Here is a 21,380-nt window from a genome sequence, read left to right as displayed (position 1 = left end):
GGTCCATATGTCATAATTTTCGGATTAAAATAAAAACTGTAGATTAGTTTAATTAAACGAAGATTAATGCGGGATTTATTCTTGCGGAGAAACTGAAGAAAACAAACTTACGAAATGAAAGTGTGGTCAATAGAAGGAGAAAAGCGCTTCAAATCTCTGATCCTTGCCTTGTATGGTCTCAACTTTCCTCCCCCGGATTTTGGCTCTCGGATGTCTCTTTAGCTTTTCTTCTTCGTTTTGAAGATCTCAGGGGTGTTATGGAGTTTATATGACGCTGGAGAGTCTTCGCTTTGGGGTGATTCAAGGTGGTTTTTTTGTTTTTTGTTTTTTGAGGTCGTGGATTTCTCGAACCGATGATTGGTTGTCTTCTTCTTCGTGTTAGGGTTTTTGGAACGTGGGATTCTGTTAGGATCGAGTTGGGCTGAGGGAGAGGAGAAATGTGGAAGTAGGAACTGGGCGGGCATTTGGATTGATGGCGGAGGTTAGTGTTGGATTCTGAGGCGCTATGCATTTCTCGATCGATGCTTTTTCCGTTGTTTTTATATGATTTTTTCTGACTCGGTGTGGGTTGCGTCCTCTGTGAAACATTGGTGAGTTTGGTCGAGAGTTGGTGGATCAGACAAGAGGTCCGTTTGAATTTTCGGTGAATTTAAGGTTTTCTGTTACGTGCGCTCCGATATCTCTTTGTAAATTAGAGTGTGGATTGGAGAGGGAGTGATCACTCGTAGTGAAATTTCGGGTTCAGATCTTTAAGCTTTCCTTCGTTCATGTTTGTTCGGGGCGTGAGGCTCTGAGTGGAAATGTTGCTCAGAAATTGAATGTATGATGAGGATTTGGCTGTCCGTCAGTACTGGTGTTAGAGGTGAAATTTTTATCAGAAAGGAGGAGCGGGGAAATTAATGACTCGGCTTTATTAGATTCACTGCAATCAACTGCCAATGAAGAGACCCAAGAGTGACATTTTAAGACCAAAGTGTGATGCACTGGGTTCGAGGAGGTTGAAGTTGTCCCACCTGCTCCTAGGACTGGGAACCTTGTACTTGATATTTATCTACTTAAAGTTCCATAAGTTTCTTGAAATTGCTAGTATTCTGAGTGGAGATGAGACTTTTATTGGTTTCGATCAGTCTGCCAGTGAGAAACACTTTTTTAGTTCGATATACCAAGACACTTTTAGTCGTAGATTGGAAGGTGAAAGGAACCAAAATGTGCCACCAATGCCTAGGAAAGAATCAATTCAGGAAGGAAATGGTGGACTACGGCCCATTAGGCCTTTTCAAAACCATTATGGTCGGATTACTGGTGAGATCATGAGACGGAGGAATAAAACAAGCAACCTTTCTGACTTGGAGCAAATGGCAGATGAGGCTTGGACACTGGGAATGAAAGCATGGGAAGATGTGGAGAATTATGAACCGCAAGAACTTAACCAGACTCAGTTGGTTGATGGAAAACCGGAGTCTTGCCCTTCTTCAGTTTCAATAACAGGAGGTCAATTTGCTGGAGAGGACCATATCATGTTCCTTCCTTGTGGACTTGCAGCAGGATCATCCATAACAGTGGTGGGCACGCCACATTATGCTCACAAGGAGTATGTTTCTCAGGTAGCAAGGATGCGTTGGAGAGATCCAGAGGTATGGGTATCACAGTTTATGGTAGAACTGCAAGGGTTGAAGGCAGTCGATGGTGAGGAGCCACCAAGAATTTTGCATTTGAATCCACGATTAAAGGGTGACTGGAGTCAGAGGCCAGTAATTGAGCACAATACATGTTATAGGATGCAGTGGGGACGTGCTCAGAGATGTGAAGGGATAGCTTCAAGAGATGATGATGATACTGGTAATCTCTTAATAACTTCTAAATATATGTATATTAATTCACGGGTTGGAGACTGATGTGCTCCTTGCTTGCTTTTATTTGTAAAAGTGCCATTGATAATGTAAAAGCATGTGATGTTTGTGATGTAAGTCCCCTTAGTTTGGCAAGTTTCTGATACTTCTGTTTGGGTAGTTGATGGATTTAGAAGATGTGAGAAATGGACACGCAATGATATCGTTGATGCAAAAGAATCCAAGACAACTTCATGGCTTAAACGATTCATTGGACGTGCAAAGAAGCCAGAAATGACCTGGCCGTTTCCTTTTGTGGAGGGTAGACTCTTTATTCTTACCATACGAGCTGGTGTGGAAGGCTATCATATTATTATTGGTGGTCGACATGTGACGTCATTCCCATATAGAACGGTACTTACTGCATACTCAAAATGAAAACAAACTATATTTTATGTTTTAATATTTTAACAAAGTTGACAATCTGGTATAACTTTTTATGAACTTGCTGATCCCTTCTGCTGCCATCCTCAGGGTTTTACTCTTGAAGATGCCACAGGACTGGCAATTAAAGGCAATGTGGATGTGCATTCTGTATATGCAACTTCTCTTCCTGTCTCTCATCCTAGTTTTTCTCTCCACCAAGTCTTGGAAATGTCTGATAAATGGAGGTCTCCTCCCTTGCCAAAAGGTCCAGTTCAGCTTTTCATTGGGATTTTATCTGCTACAAACCACTTTGCTGAGCGCATGGCTGTTAGAAAAACATGGATGCAATATCGTGATTTCAAGTCATCAAAGGCAGTGGCCCGTTTCTTTGTGGCACTGGTAAGAATTTGGACATGGTAATCATTGTCCTGTTCGTCTTTAAGGTCCTGGTGCACTCTGTTTTTAATGTGTATTTATGGATACTTTCCTAAATGATTCATGGCCCGAAACTATTCCCTCCAAAATGTGAATCTTTTTGGTTTATTTACTAATTAATTTGACTGCACCTTGTTGATTACATTTCTAGCAGCTTCATTATCTGATTGAACTGTGATTGGTAAAAAGTGCATGGATATGCAAAACTCACTGCTGATCACATGATAAAAAATAGTTATATGCTCATCCATGATTCATTAATTTAGCTCATTTTGAGATAGATCCTTAAGTACTTCACTGAACAATGTGCTCTGTGGAAATCTTTGTTTTGCATGTGTGTCAAGGTCCACATGTTAAATTATAACATAAAAAGATGCTATAGGGAACCCAATGAAGTAAATTGGTGTATAGAGATGTAGAGGGAAACCCAATAAAAATATGTTATGTAGCAAAAGACTAAATCACATGCATTAATCAAAGGGGAGAGGAGAGGCGACAAAACATTCCCAAGTGGCCTTTTTAGTTTATTAGTCTGCACTATAATTTGTCTCTTGGTGCGAAGAAATGTAAAAGGTGGACAGTTAAGCTCTCGTTCTCGTCTATAAGATTTGTTGATTAGCTTTTATTTGTTTTAGAGCTTTATGTTTTCTTTTTTTTGTTTTATTTGATATCTATTAAGATTGAGCCTAGTATCATCCCAAATTGACTAGGCACTTAGGAGACCTATTGCTCACATCATATACCAACAATTTTTCTTAACACTTATCTATGTGGGACTATTCTCACTAACACTCCCTCTCATGTCCAGGCTTTAAACACTGGTCTGAGAGGTAGATAACATAAATGGGGTAACAAACTCAATGAGGCAGAAACTGGCCTAGGCAGACTTCCTACTCTGATACCATGTTATAATTGAACCTTGTTCCATTAGAAAATTACTAGCCACTTAGGATGCCCATTACTCAACCTCATAAGCCAACAACTTTTTATAACAGTTATCTGTGTGGGACTATTCCCATTAACATTATCATTTGCCCCTTTGCGCCCTGTTGACCTCATTGTTTCTCTTCCTGAACATTTACTTCTCATCATTATCAAAGTCAGAAAAGGAATCCTAGCTTTTAAGAAAACATTGAGTCAGAAACTTCTTGAAGTTAATTTAATGTAAGTAAACTATCGATAAAGCCATCCCTCGAAAGACCCATGGATGAAGTGAAGATGCAGCTTTGGGCTTGTTGCTGCTCAGACAGTGGCAAGACATTACTTTAGGTTGTGCAGGTACCCAAATGGCATTTTCAGGTGCCTCACCAGAAGATGGCATTTCCTATGTGGTATAGGAGGTCATGGTGTTTTCATTCCATCTGTCCATTTTTTGTTGAAATGGAGCAGCTCAAAGCAACTGATTACTACTAAGAAACAGGCACTGGCTTAGTTGAGTTGGTTCACCAGAAGAAAATGAATACAGCAACTTCTTCTAAAAAGAAAGAAAAGAAAGTTCCTTCCCAGTAGGAAAGATGACTTTTTAGCTTGTTAATTACATAAGGAAGGCCGTCCTTGGTGTGATATGTGTGTGTGTTGAGATGGTGAAAAAGAAAACTAGATGAAGAGTGCAAATACACAAAGCTCAGGGAGGTGTGCCAGAAACAATACACATCAAGCGACAAAATACAAACAAAATGAATTCTTCTAAATTGGTTTCTTTACCAATTGATCTATGCAGTTTAACATGAGCTTAGTCATACGAACCTGGTTTCTTAATTAGTCATTTTCTTTGCTGCTCTTGTAAGATTCCCTGGTGTAATTAATTTTTGATGTGATGAAAAGTGAACCCTAGTGGAGTAATGTGGAGATAGTGATTATGTAATTAGACATGCTGATTGTTGCTGGAAGGCCTGATTACCTACTCATTCAGCATATCTTTGAAACATATTGTTGCCTCAATATATTTATTAATTAATATATTTAATGAGTACATAGGTCCTTGAATTGTTCTGGAGAAAGAGCAGATACTTGAGAGTAAGATTAGACCTTGTATGTGGAGTTGAAAGTTAAATAATTTATCTTTGCCATATCTCACTAGTTAACATCTAGTTTTTTATTTTTCTTTTTTCTGTTCCTTTGAGTTTCTAATGTCATATGTCAACATTTAGAATCCAAGGAAGGAAGTCAATGCAGCACTGAAGAAGGAAGCAGATTATTTTGGTGACATTGTCATTTTACCATTTATGGATCGATATGACCTTGTGGTTCTCAAGACAATTTCCATATGTGAGTATGGGGTAAGTTATCAAAATCTTTTCAATTTCATCCTGCATCTTTATTTTGGCCAATTTTGTTTTTGAGAATAATTAATTAGCTCCATCTAATAGGAAATTCAGTGGCTGCACTTATTCCTCACCCTCACTTGTTGATCCCTTGTCTTGCAGGTTCGCAATGTTTCAGCAGCCTATGTAATGAAATGTGATGATGATACTTTTGTAAGGGTAGATACAGTATTAAAGGAAATTGAGGGCATTTCTTCCAAGAAATCTCTTTACATGGGAAATCTTAACCTCCTGCATAGGCCACTGAGGAGTGGAAAATGGGCAGTCACATATGAGGTTAGTTGGTTGCACACCATTGTAGATGTTTCAGTGTGTCAATAACTAAGAAAATTCCATGTGTATTGGAAAATTTGCTAACTTCAAGTTTTGCTAATTTGAATAGCTTTTTTTATTGTATTTTTCATGTCTAACTCTCAAAATAATGATGAAATAGGAATGGCCAGAAGAAGTATACCCACCATATGCCAATGGACCTGGATACATAATTTCAAGTGATATTTCAAAATATGTCGTCGCCCAACATGCAAATATGAGCTTAAGGGTTAGTTGCCTTTGTGACCCATCTTGATATTTTTTGAAGCATCCCCAAATTTCCAAACCATAACTCCTCTACTTTGGCAGCTCTTCAAGATGGAAGACGTGAGCATGGGGATGTGGGTTGAAGAGTTCAATGCATCAACTCCGGTTCAGTATTCCCACAACTGGAAGTTTTGTCAGTATGGATGTATGGAGGACTACTACACAGCACATTACCAATCTCCAAGACAGATGATATGTTTATGGGACAAGTTGTCCAGGGGTGGAGCCCATTGTTGCAACTTTAGATGACAAATAGTCTTCTTTGGTTGATCTTGAACTATGTTTGTCTCCAAATTTTTCCCCTCTCACTAGTCCAATTTCTGAAGCATTCCAAGCAACTCTTGCCAATTTTGGTGCATTTTTTTTTATCTTGGGATTGGCTTTTCAATCTTCAATCATCAGAAGATAGAAGAGTAACTCTGTTGTTGTAAAAGCCTGTAAGGTGGTATACGCATATAATTGAATAGAATTCATTCCTAACTTCACAGCAATTTGGCAATATACATTTTTCTCTTGCTGCAGAATGGTTCCTCAATAGCTCCATTTATTGTATCTTTGCCATCACTTTGCAGGTCATCCACGCTGTTCAATTGATTTTATTCTATACCCTAGGCCAGAAGGAAAAATTAAAAGACTAAAGAAAAAGGTCATATTCAATCAACTCAAAAGAGCAAAATAGAAGACAAACAGTCAAGATGATTACTCATAAGATAAGTGACCATAAACCTTTTTTACAAGCATTCGCATAAACTATACTCATCCAACACAAACATTTAGCATGTACGTCTTTATGCATCAGGCTGTATTCTCATCTAGGACCTGCAGCTTGGAAGCAGCAATAGAATCCAAGATCCATGAGTGAGGTGCCATTTTCGCATTGACTGTACTAGCAATAGCACTAGCTTCAGCTTTTCTCCTAGCAAATATCCGAGAACTTTTCTTAGCATCTGATTTCTCTGGTTGCTCAAGGCTATAAATCACATAGATCATACATTGAGAAGATTCTTCTAACGGTCCTTTCTGAATTCTTGATATAGGCCTCCTGTGCAAAACAACCCCTCCACCTGCAATGACAAGATCGTGCAGGTAGCCTTTATACGAATTTGTAAACTCCCCCACAAAGTAGAACTCCAATTCATGAAAAAGTTTTGGCTCCTGCAAGTGGAAACAATCTATCACCGAAACATCATCTTTAGAAAAGAAAGGATGTAGCATTATTCAAGATAATCTCTTTGGCAAACATGTTCCTCAAGTTAAAATTTAAACGACCACACTATAATTGGATAATGTGGAAACAACCTTATTAATTACTCTTTGCCTCCCTTCTCGAGGTCCTCCCTTGACTCCATGGATATCAACTTCAATTTCATATTTCTCCTCGTTTACAGGTTGCAAAGCTGTCAAACATGCCTTCACCCCTGGGCAAAACAGTGAAGCATATAAATGTTCCACCCATGTGGCTTAATTCGGTTCATCCTTCAATATTCGGAAGAAAATAGACTTACAATCTGTCTTCAAAACCCATTTTCCGTCTAAGATACCCATTAGGAATTTTAGGGTCCTCTTACATGCCCCATTCTCATCTGTTGACGCAATAACATGTGTAACCGCTGGGTTCCATGTCTTTGCCAACGATAATCCAGCCAGTTTTATTAATTTTGAGACACTGTCCTGCAGTTCCAATTTTTTTATTGACCGGATAAATGTGATTCCTTTTGTATCCTGTGAGGTTGAAAATAAAAAATAAAAAAATAGAAATTCAATTTACCTTCTCCTCAGCATTAAGAGATGAGCAACATAATACCCATTTTTTAGGTGACCCAGAAGGCCATGTCCATTGACAGTTCACTTCAGCTGATCTTTCACTGACAGATTTAATGAAATTCAGAGAAACCATCAAACTGGAATATACTAAAATTCGAAATATAATAGGATATAAGGCTGGACATACACTTTTGAATCTTGTTGCTTCCTACTTTTTTTCTGTTCGGGGGTTTCTTTTGGCAAGCTAGAAGAAGAATGTAGAGGGCAAAGCATCACAAAATTCTCCTGCCACAAGAAGAATATGCGCCCTTTCTTAAGTCTTACATTAGTTTAGTAACTCAAATTGGAAATTTCAGTATTCTTACATCATCCCACCGGCACTGTGGAGTCATCTTTGCACAAGGGACATGGAAGCTTTTACGGCAGCCCTTATCAAAGCACCCAAGAGCTGCGCCTTTGATCCCACAGCAACTACATTTGATCCTTCGACTCCTTGATATTTCAGCTTCAAGGTTCATCACTTCATCTTCTTCAAAGTACACATTTGGAGCCCTATGATATATTAAAAAAAAAAAAAAAACAATTCTGTGATAAAACTACATAAAAAGGTCAACACACACAAATGAAGAAAAAAACATCTGCCAAGACTTAATATTTGGGATTTCAAACCATTCTGCACATTTCTTGTGCGACTGTATGACATGGGAGCCTCCACTATACTCTGCTGGTATCAGCTTTCCACTTAAATAATGCACCATTTCACCCGTTAACTGTAATTAGAGTGCCAGAATGCAGCTCAGAGATGCAAAACAAAAAAAAGATTATGCTAGTTAAGAACTTGTTTATGCAACTTATTTTCAAATTTGAAGACCAGTTGCATAAATGATTAACTGAGAGAAAAAGTTAAACGTTCTTTTGAAACATAGAGGAACATTAGTTGAACATATATACCTCTGAAACATGACAAGAACGACAGAAAGCACATGGCATTTTTCGGGGAATTTCATTGCATTTTTGTAGCTGATGATTCTTAGCAGAAAAAACAACTTCATGTTTATCATGCACAGAAGGAAAAACCCAATTTTCTGTATTTTCTCTTGCAACTGTAGGACTATCTTCAACAACAGCAGCATCAATGGTATTGACTTTGGTTGTTGCTTCCCTTGCCTGATCTTCCGTTCTTGCTTTACGCCTCTGAAACTTAGTCTTGACCTTGTTACCCTTTTTGTTGACTGTGTTCTCTTGACCCGAAGTTCTCTCATTGTTTACTTCCACGAGAGGCAACTTAGAGAATAGTGTATCCATCTCAGCCTCATCTATTGTATTTGTAGGTAGCTCGGTTGATACTTCGCCAGCCATAATGGCAGTTAAACTTGTTAAATGTCCTTCACTTCTGCTTTTGTACTTGGGATCAATCTTCTCATCAGATCTATTACCTACTTCTTGGCCATCACTTGTAGGAACCTCCTGGCCTATATCTCTAACTGTATCTTCCATCTGGTTTCTCTTGGAACGGCTCCTATCTTTGACTCTCCTCTTGCTTACTCTTTTACATATGTTTTCAGTATGCTTCCTCCCTTGGTTTGGACTCTCAACTATTTCTCTTGACTCGTTAGGAATTTCATCGAGGAGTTCTTCTATGCCATCATTGGCTACTCTACTCATTCTTTTGACAAGTGTATCAACAGGTTGATTTTCATTGCCTGGACCTTTGTCATCTTCTTGGTGAATTTTTGGACTCTCTTCAACTACCTCATCTTTAGGACCTTCATCAATTTGGCTGATTGATAACTTCACATGCTTTCTCTTGGGATGATCAATAAATTTACCACCCCGTTTTCTGCCTTTTCTTCCAAGATTTGGAGATCTACCAATTTCCTCAATCTCATTTGCTTCATTTGGATTTTTGGCTGTCACTCTTGATTTTCTAGTAACTTCTTCAGTCAAGGGGTTTCTTTTGGAATGTTTGATATCACCTCGCTCACTTCTTTTTCTTCCAAGATTTACGCATAGAACATTTTCAGCACTCTCATTCTCTTCACTTGAATTTTCAGCTACGATTCTTGGTAAAGTGGGAAATTCTTCGAGGATACCTCCTGATCCAGTTAAAGTTTCATATTTAACTTTATCTACAAATTTATCTGCACCATTTGTCAATTTGCTCAAACAAGGTTTTCCTACTTTTTGTTTCAGTTGCTTACATCTTGCATTCGACTTAGTTGTAGCTGTCCCAGCATTGCTATTTATTGCTTGCTTACATGAAAGAATTGGAGACCCCATCTCCACAAATGTCAACCCGTGGTTCTCCTGCAGAAGTCCATTTTGTTGTTCATTCTTGCCCATCTTTTTTAATCAAAATAAGTTCAAATCAGATGAGAAGTAAAAACCATGGGATGATGAAATTCAAAAGTGAAGAACAATCTAGTTAGCAACACCATTGAGCAAATTAACAAACAAAGTACCTGTTTCTTTAAAGGTGTTGAAAAAAGTTCAGGGGAACAAGCCCTTTGTGTCCATTCGAACATCTCACTATCATGAAAGTCTACGGCTTTGGATGTCCCATCACACTCCTTCACAAAGTGAAGTAAGCCATAAACATTCATAACTCACAGAGTAAAGAAGGAAAAAACTGCAGAATATGAAATTGAGACTTACTTTTGATGCTATGGTGTTTGGACTCTGAGAGTCCTTGATATCACTAAAAGAAGGAATATGTCTTGGGGTGCCAACAGTACACTCATCATCTGTCACATGACAACTCTGGCTGTCTGAATTTTCTTCATTTTCCTCTGTCTCTTTGAGCCAGAAGAAAGGGCAAAATAAGGAATCTCCATTTCCCTCAAATGCTGGTTTCTCATTTAATGAATTTGAACAATCTTTAGCGCATTCTTGTCCTGCATTCTTATTTAATTCCCTTTCTCCTCTGTTGCCGGGAATTGTTTGAGGTAACATAGAGGCATCAGGCAGTGGTAGCACCTGAACTCTTTTGTTAGCTGAAAAAGAAGATTTTCCTGACGTTTGGCTATCAGAGATTCTGGAGTTGGTTATCTTCCTGTCTTCCGCTTCATTTTGTTGAACAGATTTCTGTTTCTTTGATTTTCCTCGATTGAGCTTTCTAACTTTTGGCCCGACAAAATTACTTTCATTGCCTCCTTGTCGTTTGCAATCTTTTGATTTACAACAAAGAAATAAAACAAAAAAGTAAAAACGAAAGAAATCAAGTCATGAGCTAGTTTCTTGCAATATTATGTTTCGAGCATCATTGTATTTTACTAAACAACAGCCAATAAAACGAAAGCCATCCTTTAGGGACCAAACACTTAGCATTGTTGGATGATTTAAACCACTAACTCATATCTTGACCCTTCAAGGGTGGCTTCCAACATGGTCAAGAGTCGAATATTGAATTCTCCACAATAAACACATACAAGCAGTACTATCATGACTTGAGTAATTTGATTTTCCTATGCCACAAAAAATACAAAATGAAGAGGAACTTATTCATATGCCTCTCTATTGCCAAAAATTACCAGAACTTCTCTTTGGAGGTGTGACAAATATATTCACTCCTGAAGCAATTTCCATGCTTTTGTAAATGCTGACCAAATTATCCATGTGAGGAGCAGGACGAACCTCTGCAGCAAAAAATGGGAAACTGAAATCATATTTCAACTTTCTTTGTTAATCAAACGTAGAAGAAACAAAGGCCAAATAACGTATACAAATGAAATTACAAACACACACAGAGAGTGTTAAAAATGTACCTCTCCTATGATATGGTACTTTACAGACAGGACAATCAGATGCTCTTTTTATGGACATAGAAATACAAGACCTGCAAAATAACAAAGTCATGAAAAAATTCAGAAACAACCCTCGGTTTTCATTTTCTTCATGGAACGACCAAGATGTAATTAGAAGGTCACCCGCAAAAAACATGATTGCACGTGAGTGAAACGGCGGAATTCAGAAGACTTAAGCTGCAACCAAGGAAAAGAATGCACATCCATTAGATCAATTCTCTATTTTTCTACCACCACAAGCATCATCTCCAAAAGCAATATCTAATAGCTCGCAGAGTACATAGCCAGATTCTAAGATTGCTGACCAATTCTAGAAAACGAAATGGACAGAACATTGAAGAAAGTAAGATTTCTCGAAATCTGAGATTGCCAAGTATATAAGATTTCTGAAATTGGGAACGGAAAATAATGAAAAAAAGGTATGGTTTCGTTGTGGAGAGATCTTTTTTGCCTCCGAAAATCCCACCCCAGTTGAGGATATAGTGATCAAGACAAGGTTTTGAATCCGAAACCAGTTGCCACAAATTTCAACGACAACGCGAGTAGTTATGCAAACAAAATCCAAAAGAAACCTTAAAAAAAAAACAAATCTAGTATTTTTTCTTTTGTACATATCAATCCGAACTTTAGAAGACAGCATGTGGGGAGGGTGCCTGAAATCAATTCTACACTTACAAAAATTGACCCAACCCGATAAGGAAAAATGAAAAAGAAAAGCAAATATATGAAGACATAGTTTGACATGTACCAGATGGGACATTTGAGCTCTCTTCCCATCTTCTCCAGGTGAGAAACATCCGCCATTTTTCGTTTTTGTCTAGCGGATACAAATATTAGACGCAGAGATCGGCCGATACAAGTCCAGACAAGAGGAACTGTGAGAGACTGGATCGAGAAAACAAAGTGATGAAGAGTTAAGAATTAAAGAACTCAGAGAATCAGCAAGGCGAAGAAAGAAAAGTTACTGGCGCGAATGTCAGTCCTGAATTTCAGGTTTTCGCGGCAAGTTTCCCTCTAAGCTCTAGCTTTTTTTAAGTTTAAAAATCTGTTGTACTCAAGGCCAAAAAGTGGTTCAAATTACCAAAAAGTACTTTGAACTGAATTATTCTTCTTGGATATGGGCTTTAAAACGTCCACGGCCCACGTCTCGCCTGATACGCGGGTTGTTGGATCTATAGCCTTTTTCCTTGTAATAATATATCTTAATTAAATAATATTCTATTAGACAGTTAATCCAATACGAAAAGTAATTTGGTGCAAAACATACGAAATGCTATATTGACTATCCGATTGTGATAAAGAAGTGTTATGGTCCTAGGTTAAATACCTATGACTTCCGCTCCTAACAAGTCGGTCTTTTGGATAGTATTGGCTAAGTACTTAATATTTAGTATCTTTATAAAATTTCTCCTTATTTACTAATTATACCACCCCTTAACAAATACGAATTATTCTATTATTTAATTTTAAATGGAGTTTGCCAGCAAAATTCGATGAATATTGGAATCGGACCCGAAAGAAGGATAAGGTTTTGTGAAGCCATTGTTGAAGGTTTAATAGCTATAATATATTTAAATTTAAACTTATTTTAAATATCATTTTCAAAATAACATTTTATATAAATATGATATAATATTATAAATATTAAATAATATTTTTGTTATAGTTTTTTAATAAAAATAATTTAAAATGAAAGTGGTATTATATATTTATAATATTTATAATATTTATTTAATCTACTGTAATATTATAATAATAGTTGATGGTCTGTTTAAAAATTAGAAATTATATTTAATTTATTAAGTTTTTTTATATTTGATTCAGTTTGTTTAATTAGTTTGCTTTTAGATTTATTAAACAATATATTTATTTTCTCATTTTGTTCTTCACAGGCTTTCCGGCTTCCGCTAGTATTTTTCTCTCGCTCCATAATTCCCGCGCTTTCCCGGTGTCATTGGGCATTTTCATTTTCTCCGGTCAGACAGCTACCTCTTCGTCGACAGTGTCTTCTGAAGATCTCTTCGAAACCTTGGTAAGAGCCGCCCGGATGAATTATCCTGTACAGTATCGTACACGAGCAACAATCAAAATCTCGTCCTAGTTCGAGAATAGGGTTGCCGATTTTCCGTTTTTTGATTGGAACGCCCCCGTCTTCCATAATAATTTTAGTTTGTACGTTTCATTTATTCGTTGAAGATTGCTATTATATCGGGTGTGCAAGTTGGAATTTGTCAGTCTCTTAAATTATTTGTATAGTTTTCTTCTGGGGGGTTTGAATTGGCGCTTTTCAGAATTTTTTTTTTTACGAAAAGTGTAAAATATTTCTCTCAATGGCAAGCATTCAACATCAAATAGGAAATGCAAAAGGAAAAACTTTAGGCATTTTATGTGTCTTGATTAACTCGTCTAGTTCTATAATACGCATGCTATTGTATATGGAAGTGCCAGAGTATTTGAATTCAGGATTCTTTTGTTTCTTTAGGAATAGCGCATGGTAGTCGGTGAATGAGTAGACATTTTTTTTTGTTTATTTGTCTATATCTAATGCTGTTCACATATTGCTTTTGATTTGGCTGCTTCTGCTGTTTGCTTCTCAACATAACCCAAGCAGTTTGGTACCTGATTGTGCAGTTGCTCCATGGTTTCAGTGAAGAAAATTATCGTTCATGTTTGGCAAGATGTTAATAATCATTTTCCACAATCTAGATTTTACAGCTCAAAAATAGATTGGAGCGAGCTTCGTCCATTGATCCTTATGAGAATTAAAAATAGGGCAAAGGACTATCCTGTGAAGGACATGGTTCCTGTTGCATATGACGTGCTCAGTGCTAGAGCACAACTTACCAAAGGGGTTTCTGCTCTTCTCAATGCTATCCCAGTCAAGGCGTGCAAGTAAGCAAGCATAGAACCTCTCTGCTACTTTAAGTTGAAATCTGTGGCTTAGAGTTCATTTTCTTAATCATTTTTTAAGAAGTTGAGATGTCTAGCAGGTTTTGCCCTGAGATTCATGTGGGAAAGAGTGGTCATTTGATCAGGACCTGCCATGGACCCAGGCACAATAGCAAAAACTGTGCTCACTGTTGGATTGATGGCAACCTGAATGATATTCTTGTCCGAGTTGAGTCATTCCACCTGCATAACATGTACCAAGATGTCATAAAACACGAGCAGAGATTTGATTTTCATCGAGTTCCAGCAGTTCTTGAACTATGCTGCCAAGCTGGAGTGGATATCCCTGATGAAATTCTTTATGCCCCGAATGAGATGGCTGAAACTAGTAGTGCTACTGTCTCACCTGAGGAGCTGAGATCAGTTGCACGAGTTACTTTAGAGGCTTGGGAAAGGCTGAGATTGGGAGTTAGAAAGCTTTTATTTGTTTATCCAGCAAAGGCTTGTGAATACTGCTTGGAAGTTCATGTAGGACCTTCAGGACACAGATCTCGACTCCGTGGGGTCTTTAAGAATGAGTGTTGGAGGGGATCTCACTTTTGGAAGAAGGCTGCAGTGGATAATCTGGTGCCCCCAAAGGTTGTGTGGCACAGGAGGCCTCAAGACCCTCCTGTGCTCTTGGACAGTGGGAGGGGGTACTATGGACATGCACCAGCTGTTATTGAGTTGTGTTTGCAAGCAGGGACTAACGTGCCCAAAACATATTTTCGCATGATGAAAGTTAAGGGTTTTACTCTTGAAAGTGCCGTCAGGGCAGGATTGGCTCATTGATTAGTAAACTGATCCAATTAGTCATGAGTAAAAGCCCGAGAATGATAGAGCAAAAGGTCCGAATATTCTACCTCAAATGGGTTGCTGGAGTTTGAATTAACAGTGGATTTTATTTATACTCTCAAAGTGAACTGTTATTTGCAAAGTGATAACTCTAATGGCATGTCTGGACCTTTATCTGGCTGGTAGCAGTAAGGTGACTGCGGTTTTGATCACATCTGTTTCACATGGGTGATATGTAGTTGGCCTGTGTGTAATGTGGGCAAATCTTGATTTTACAAGAGCAAGTTGTTATCAGGGTTCTAACTTTATATGAAAATAAGCACAGAACCAATATTGCAAAGGTAATTGATTCATATATGATTAAGTTTCTCAAATTTAAGCACATTTTTGTCGACATTGTTTCTGTTTTCTTTGTCTTAGCATTTGTATCACCATGAAAGGGTCCTTGTTGCATTCTTTACAGTGTTTATCTTTGGAAACTATGTATCCTGAGAAACTCTGTGATTTCTGAACGAGCATCTCAGATGAGTATGGGTTTCTGCTCTGTTTCTTTCTATCTGGTGGAGAGACATGGTTAACTACCTACTGTAGGCAGCATTTCTGTAGAATATGATAGTCTTATCTTGTTGCTGCTGCTGGAGCTAAAAATTCTTCTGCCAAGTTCAGAAAGAAGAAGCCCTGAAATTACAGATTCAAAGAGAACATTGTTTTCTGAATGGTAGTTTAAAAAAGAACATGGAATCAAGAAATTTTGGCTTTCAATTTTTGGATGTATTTTAATTATTTCCTTTCATGTTTTCAATGTTTGTATTCAGGATAATGAACAAAATAATACATCTAAAAAGAATCTAGATAACAAGTAATGTCATTTGGAGATTTTTCTAACATGAATTCAGTATTGATGCTTTAATTCTTTCTTGCACAGGAACAACTCTGCTGTGATGCCTAGCTTTAATCCTCGAAGAGTAAACTGTTTAGCAGCTTTGGCTATTGTAAGGCAGTAGATGTGTGGTTTTCTACTTCGGCTGTTAAGACTGAGGTTGTTATCTTTTAGGCTGTGTACATCGTGTTATCGGGGCCATCAATTCTCCAGGCAAATAACTTAGATGTAAGTGGTTAAGAACCACCATTCTCTCCATGAGGTTAGACCAGCAGTCATTCAAGGATAGGCTTCTGGATCAAGAGCAATGAGTTATATTCAAATTTATAACTGATGGTCTTGGGTTTTCTTATCTTCACTTGGCTATTGTGCTGAGTCTGTTACTGTAACATATTTAAAATTTAATTCCTCGCAATAAATTATTATGTTATCAAATTGTCAAGGAGGAAAATAATTTTATATATTTGTAATTAAATTAGTTAATCTACTTTCTGCTTGCTTTGTTTAGATCAGGGTTGGACATCTCAGTATTGGGTGTCATAAGATACTGATTGGCTGACACACGATATGTGTTGAACAGTATTATCCTTTCTTGGGTTAAAAATTCTTGAAAAATAAAAATCCAAGACATAAGTGTTTTATATCATATCAGTATAATGCAAATTTGAGACATATCAGGTGATATGTGAGATGTATTTTCGATATGCCCATTCCTGGTTTTGACAAGTGCAAGGTCTCCTTACCACCATCCTAAGGTGTAATATTTCAGTTGTGAGATTTACTTGTGTTAGTGTCAAATGCCATGCCCAACAATTATGATAGCCCACTACCATTCAGAAGTGGCACACATATATTTTCTCACTGGACCATCTATGCATTTGTGGTTTAGGGAATGTGATTCTTTCCTGTCCCTCGCTCTCTGACTGCAAGTAAGAGGCTTCTTCTCCTGTAGCATGAAAACAGTTGGTTATTATAATTCTATATATGTTGTGGTTTTGCATTTCAGTTAAATTTTTAATTTAAACATCTGGTTTTATGTTTTAGATTTCTGGTAATGTGATGCAAATTGAAGTTAAAGATGTAGGTTTACTTTAGTATTTCTTTCTGACTTTGTGATGTGATTGCAAGTTCTTTTCTTTTCTCTGATATGGAACTGAGTATATTTGTGTTTAAATTTCTTCTTTTGGGATCTGGAATTGATGTTAGAATCATGCTTTCATTCTGATTGGAAAACGCTGAGTGGGAAAAAGTCCCACATTAAAAAATGATGAGAAAAGTTAATAGGTTATAAGGTAAGCAATAGGTTTTTTAAGTCGCTAGTTATTTTGGAATGAAACTAAGCTCAACTCAACAGTGGCATCAGATAGTAGAATGTGTATTTGGGCTGAGCCTAGTTTGTATACTCTAGGTTATTTGTACGTTTCGTGCTCCGTTGGTGAGGGTTTGTGCGTTATGTGTTCCATTAGGAATTTGTGCCCACATCTCATGCCCATTATGTGCAATTCTGGATGACGTGAGGTAGAGTGTTGAGTGAGCAAAAGTCCCACATTGAAAAGTATTTGGGTTATAAACGTTGTAAGTGGCTCATCATTTTGGGATAAAACAAGGCTGAACCCAACAGAAAAGATGGTTGTATTGAGTGTATAGAGCTCATAAAGCTTTCATGGGGGCAAGGAAACTAGAAAGAAAAGTTGCAAACCCTTAAGCAGTGGGATATGGAGCACTGATGGTTTCAGTATAGAGCCAAGGTTGCTGACATTGTTGCTATCTTTTCATTACTTTTAAAATATGTTGCATTCCTGGAAAAGATGGATAAATCTTGTTATGTTGCTAGACCGCAAAGAGAACAAGGAAAAGTATTGAATTCTTTGTTCTATGATTCTCTTCTGTTAGTTTGTATGAGTAAGAAAATTGGTACTGGTAGTTTTGAAAATCTCCAATTCTCTGTCATATTCTGGAAATTTGTTGAAATCGTGTTTTAAGCTCAAAACAGTATCATTTCTGGACTTAATTATCTTTTTTCATGGAATTATCCTACTTTTGTTAGCAATATTAACAACAATTAACAATATCAATTATCCTTTTCTTTTATGTTTCTTGATTGGCATTTTTAGGACCTCAAAGTTTGAAGTCATCTGTCTTCTGACCATATGCTCTGACTTATTTACTAGACATTCATTGTAATGCTTCTACTGAAACTATGGCCATCAAAGATAGAGATGCTTATTCCCTTTATCTTTGAATATCTGACAGACACCATTTTTCTGGGATCTGAACTAATTTGGTTCCTATTAGAGATTTTGTGAATTTTATTGGACATGAAAGGGGAATGAGTTCTGCTGGTTTTGAGTTTCTTGGATGATTGATTAGACGATGCCATAGAGCAATGTTTAATTCACATAATTTTGTTTTTTGTTCTTTTATTTAGCATCGAATGTTTAAAGAGACTAATGCTTATACAAATTCTAAAATTTCTTTTAAGATGCCATGTCAAGCCTGTATTGCTGATACATTTTACATATTGGATGATACAATATTGACAGTTCTGTATCTACTTTTAATTTTTTGTTATCTAATTTGTCCAAAACACGCTGGATACAGCAACCATGACGATATTATATTGATTATTAAGGATCTCGAATACGAGTCCCGACCTGGTACTTGATATGGGCAGCCTCTTGAGGTACAAAAGAGTGTCTTTTCTTTTTTCTTTTTTATTTTTTGTTAAATGTACAAACAAAAAGAAGTTTTTTCAACAACAACAAAAAAAAAAGAATAAACAAAAAGTATTCACTAAACCACATCTAGAAAAAGCTAAACATGTATTAAAACACAACGATGCTATCTGTAACAAGGTCTTGCTCATGGAAGCTAGTTTGGTTTACTAAACTGAATGGAAAATGGATAGAATATATGACCATCATATCTTCATTCGAAAAGTTCCCACTGAGTTGAGCAAGGAGGATCAAATGTCTCCCACTTGGTCGTCACAACTGGAGGTTTTATTCTTGCATTTGCGATCTTCAGCATATCTAAAGTTTCAACACAATTTTGAATCCTTTTAGCCTGCAACAAACACGGAAATCAAAATTTTTCAAAGCGGGGAAGAAATCATGTTAAGAAACGGAATTCTTATTTGTACAGATTTGTAAAATCAAAAGTCTCAACTCTTGCATTTGCTCCTTTTAAGTTGTTTTGGACTAAAATCTCGTAACGTCCAAAACACAGAACCGTCGCAAGACCTTATGTAATGGTAAAATCCCTCCTAACTGACAAATTTTGTTAAAAACGACACCGACCCCTGGATTGGGATTGGGAAAGCAAATACCTGTAAACTTTTCTGGGCGGCAGCATCTCCTCCGACGGACATGTTATCTAACTTTATTGCCAGTTTCATGAGCATCTCAATCAATGTGGTTATCTGTAGTTCAGCTACCTTCTTCCCATTTGAGATGGATTTATCAATGACAGATACCTGTGATTCCATAGATGAGGAATCGGTTCGCTTAAACGAGAGTCACGTAGAAAAGGCACAAGCTCAAAAGAATTAGCTAAAACCAGCAATTGACCTGTTCTGCAAATGTGTCAAGCTCGACGGAAACGTTGGAGATGGCTCGATGGGCACTTTGGATCTTGGCGTTCTTCTTCATCTCAATGTATCTTTTCTCCATGCTAGTTGGGTCTTCGAGTAAAACAATTTTCGAGAGGTCCTTAACACCGGTCATGTCCAGATATTCGTTGTTCCCTCTTTCCTTGCCTCGGAATATAAGTCTCTGCTCCTCGGGCTGCAATCTCGTTTGGGAACAGATGAGCTTTTTCAGTTCTCCTGAAAACCACAAATTCATCGATAACTTTGCATGGACTATGAGTAAGTCTGCAACTATGCTCGCAATGTGACCTAATAAACACAATGAATCATGTAACCAGAAATGGGGATGTAGTTCAGATGGTAGAGCGCTCGCTTAGCATGCGAGAGGCACTGGGATTGATACCCTGCATCTCCATTTTTTCCCTCTTTTTCTGAAAATTAAATGCTCTCCTTAATCTACAGGAAAAAAAACTTTCCATTTTCCGTACTGGTTCGAAAAGCTCGTTCCGGACCAAGAAATCCATGAGATAAAAGAGAGACAGAGAGAATTACCGAAAGTTGATTGCGAATTGATGGAGATCTCGTACCGAATGGCGCCATAAGCAACTCTGACCCTGTAAATTGGCGCTAAACTCGTAGATTGCTCCCCCCGTTTCTGTACGAGCATCCCTCCCGGCCGCAATTCGCACTCGATATCTCCTTCCATCTTTGTTAGACTCTCCCCCACTCCACCTCTCAAACTTGATCTCTTCATCATCGTAAACTATCTTCTTTACCTTTCCTCTCGCATGGCCATGCCAATATCAATGAAAAAACCTCTGCAGTAAAATCCAAATCTAACCAATCTCAACAACATTCTTTTGGCTAAAGCAAGTGGAAAACACTAATGGACAAATACAACTAACAAAAAGCAACCAAAAAGATGCATCATCTCTTACCTTACAACTCAGTAAAGATTACTTTCAGAAATGAGCTGGTTCATAAATGAGTTGAGCTGCTGAGTTTACTGAAGCAATTCGAGATCCCGACCCGCCTATATTCCCGCCAAGATTTCATACATTGCCGGATAAAGATCTCTGCTCGTATCTAACCAATTTTCGAACAAAACTTAGAATTTTCGAAACTCTCCATTTCACCACTTCTCCGAACTAAGAATTCCTCTGATCCGACACCAACGGTTTCAAACATCAAATTTAGAACTCCTTGATCGAAATTCATACAGAAAAAAGAAAAGGAAAACTTAAGTCTCACCGTAAAAATGTCGAAGTTTCAAGATTGTGTATCTTCTGGCAAAATTCAGCTCGTGATCTTCGCTTCATCATTGAGTTGATTCGTAAACGAGTTGAGCAAGCTGAGTTTGCAGAAGCAATCCGAGATCCGGACCTCTCCCGCCAAGATTTCGTACATTGCTCAATAAGGATCACTGCTCCTTATATCCAACCAAATTTCGAACAAATCTTCGAAACTCTCCTACTCTGATCCGACACCAGCAAGCTTCCAAATTTCATCCTTACAACTTTTTGAGAGAAATTCATCCAAAAAAATACAAAAAAACAAAAAAACCTTAAATCTCTACCTAATAACGGGAAAAAAATCAATTAAGGATGAATTTAATCATTTATTCTTCAAAATTGTGTACCTGGTCGCAAAAATCAGCTCGTAATCCTCTCTCCATAAAGAAAAATAATATCTCGAGCATCTGCTTGCCGACAGCTTGATCGAAGATTTATCTAATATGCAGCCTGTAGAGGACCGACATGTGGCGTCTTATGAAAGCTGCCAAGTAAGCTGAGATGCTGACAGGTTACGAGAGGCATAAAGGTTGGGGTAAAAGTCAGCGTCCTGATTGGGCCTAAGGTAGTTGCGGTTGACGATCTGGGCTCACCTGGGCCCACATTGGTTGTAGTGAGCCTTTTTGAGACCTGGGGCAATAAAATTATGGACACATATTATCAAAATAAAAAAAAAACCCAAATTATGAATAAAATAAAAATCCTCAATAAATAAATATATAAATTAATATATAGT

The 21,380-nt window shown here is 37.5% G+C and overlaps 4 protein-coding genes across 4 annotated transcripts; 2 read left to right on the top strand and 2 right to left on the bottom strand.

Moving 5' to 3' along the window:
- Positions 1-121: 121 nt before the first annotated feature.
- Positions 122-6,078, top strand: LOC137953573 (hydroxyproline O-galactosyltransferase GALT2). Its single transcript, XM_068801004.1, has 7 exons — positions 122-1,839; positions 2,011-2,243; positions 2,364-2,654; positions 4,841-4,969; positions 5,117-5,290; positions 5,448-5,555; positions 5,636-6,078. Exons 1-7 carry the CDS (start codon positions 939-941, stop codon positions 5,840-5,842), a joined length of 2,043 nt encoding a protein of 680 aa, XP_068657105.1. The 5' UTR covers positions 122-938; the 3' UTR covers positions 5,843-6,078.
- A 135-nt stretch (positions 6,079-6,213) lies between these two features.
- Positions 6,214-12,090, bottom strand: LOC137953781 (protein BREAST CANCER SUSCEPTIBILITY 1 homolog). Its single transcript, XM_068801288.1, has 14 exons — positions 11,909-12,090; positions 11,284-11,337; positions 11,122-11,192; positions 10,888-10,992; positions 10,013-10,524; positions 9,820-9,927; positions 8,309-9,664; positions 8,027-8,127; positions 7,723-7,909; positions 7,545-7,642; positions 7,362-7,458; positions 7,099-7,264; positions 6,893-7,011; positions 6,214-6,748 (listed from the first exon to the last, which is right to left on the bottom strand). Exons 1-14 carry the CDS (start codon positions 11,962-11,964, stop codon positions 6,389-6,391), a joined length of 3,390 nt encoding a protein of 1,129 aa, XP_068657389.1. The 5' UTR covers positions 11,965-12,090; the 3' UTR covers positions 6,214-6,388.
- A 1,007-nt stretch (positions 12,091-13,097) lies between these two features.
- On the top strand, positions 13,098-16,270 carry LOC137953945 (APO protein 4, mitochondrial-like). The gene is made up of 4 exons (XM_068801508.1): positions 13,098-13,192; positions 13,792-14,052; positions 14,151-15,224; positions 15,809-16,270. The coding sequence occupies exons 2-3, from the start codon at positions 13,799-13,801 to the stop codon at positions 14,878-14,880; spliced, it is 984 nt and encodes a 327-aa protein (XP_068657609.1). The 5' UTR covers positions 13,098-13,192; positions 13,792-13,798; the 3' UTR covers positions 14,881-15,224; positions 15,809-16,270.
- Positions 16,271-18,441: 2,171 nt separating this feature from the next.
- Positions 18,442-21,040, bottom strand: LOC137953440 (BAG family molecular chaperone regulator 2-like). Its single transcript, XM_068800859.1, has 7 exons — positions 20,992-21,040; positions 20,604-20,868; positions 20,291-20,512; positions 19,905-20,170; positions 19,333-19,589; positions 19,092-19,238; positions 18,442-18,829 (listed from the first exon to the last, which is right to left on the bottom strand). Exons 4-7 carry the CDS (start codon positions 20,107-20,109, stop codon positions 18,692-18,694), a joined length of 747 nt encoding a protein of 248 aa, XP_068656960.1. The 5' UTR covers positions 20,110-20,170; positions 20,291-20,512; positions 20,604-20,868; positions 20,992-21,040; the 3' UTR covers positions 18,442-18,691.
- Between the last annotated feature and the right edge of the window lie 340 nt (positions 21,041-21,380).

Source organism: Aristolochia californica, unplaced genomic scaffold (genome assembly GCF_029961685.1).
Source record: "Aristolochia californica isolate CCGP_79_NKW_82.1479 unplaced genomic scaffold, dmAriCali1.0.hap1 SCAF_16, whole genome shotgun sequence".
Lineage (NCBI taxonomy): Eukaryota > Viridiplantae > Streptophyta > Magnoliopsida > Piperales > Aristolochiaceae > Aristolochia > Aristolochia californica.
This window is presented reverse-complemented; position numbering and strand designations above follow the sequence as displayed.